Consider the following 1,084-nt stretch of genomic DNA (forward strand, 5'->3'; position numbering starts at 1 on the left):
AAGATTCTTTTTTCCAAAAATTTAATGACACAGTAAAGAAGTCAAATTAGAAAGGATTATTAATTAACTCCATGATGACTAATAATTGTGAAGTCATCTGACCAAGGAAACAAAAACACTAAAGGAAAACTACCAATGGGTAGTGCATGTAGCCATTAGTAATGGGTTAACAGCTTGGTTGCAGTGTAAACTTCAAGGGCATATTTATAGTGCATCCTATCTCAGAAAAGGAAAAACTAACAGCTAAGCCCAGAGTCTGGAGTACTCCATTTTTTTTATCTAATCAGTTAACACTTGCTAACATTTGTCTGGAATCATATACAATATTTTTTATTACTTTACTTTACTTAAGAGACTCTGCAAAAAAGAGTTGCTTGCTTTTCCTTTCCTGAAATTAGACAGTATGATAACTTGTCAGAAATACCATTCCAAGTTCTGAGTTATTGTGATTCAATTTAAGTAGTTCAGGTAGTTCCAGTTCCTCTGACCACCATAAAATTTGAAAACAACTTCCCCTATTCCCAACATTAAAATAACAGCTTTATATTCTTCATAATCACAAATAAAATATAACTAAAACCTTATCTATCTGCACTGGCAATACATCTGTCATTAGCATCAGACAAATTGCTGAAAAATTGGCATCCATTTCAGTATTAGTATTGGCATCAGCCTATATCTTGTGATCAGCAGATCTATATTACACATTACATAAACAAGTAAATTAAGAGATCATTTCTGCACAAAGTTGCCACACTTGCTCCCTACCTCAAAGTATGCCATGGCCTCTCCCTGTCCTCTTGGCCTGCGCTCCTGGATCTTCTCGGGAGAGGGATCCATCACGAGGAAACCGCGGTGACTCATTGTGCCCGCTACAGAGGTACCATACCTGCAAAGATACACAAGTCATTCATTTTTCATCATCCAGGGGTGCAGTTAATAGTACCATTAGCTAATCTGAGGCGAATAACATCCTGGGATGCAATTTCAAATATCAGCCAACCTGTGACAAATGTATAAAAGACATACCACCTTTACAATTACAAATCCTTAACATTATGAGGCAGACTTTCTAACACATATT

General features: G+C 36.2%; 1 protein-coding gene across 1 annotated transcript in view; it reads right to left on the reverse strand.

The window, feature by feature from the left end:
- The window catches only part of LOC119586576 (abnormal spindle-like microcephaly-associated protein homolog), a 31,066-nt gene that overhangs the window by 28,802 nt on the left and 1,180 nt on the right, over positions 1–1,084 (reverse strand). Inside the window, exon 2 of the mRNA XM_037935329.1 lies at positions 769–889. Coding sequence (XP_037791257.1) covers positions 769–864 — 96 coding nt within the window. The 5' untranslated portion in view covers positions 865–889. The remainder of the gene's footprint in view (positions 1–768; positions 890–1,084) is intronic.

This window comes from Penaeus monodon, chromosome 21 (assembly GCF_015228065.2).
Source record: "Penaeus monodon isolate SGIC_2016 chromosome 21, NSTDA_Pmon_1, whole genome shotgun sequence".
NCBI lineage: Eukaryota > Metazoa > Arthropoda > Malacostraca > Decapoda > Penaeidae > Penaeus > Penaeus monodon.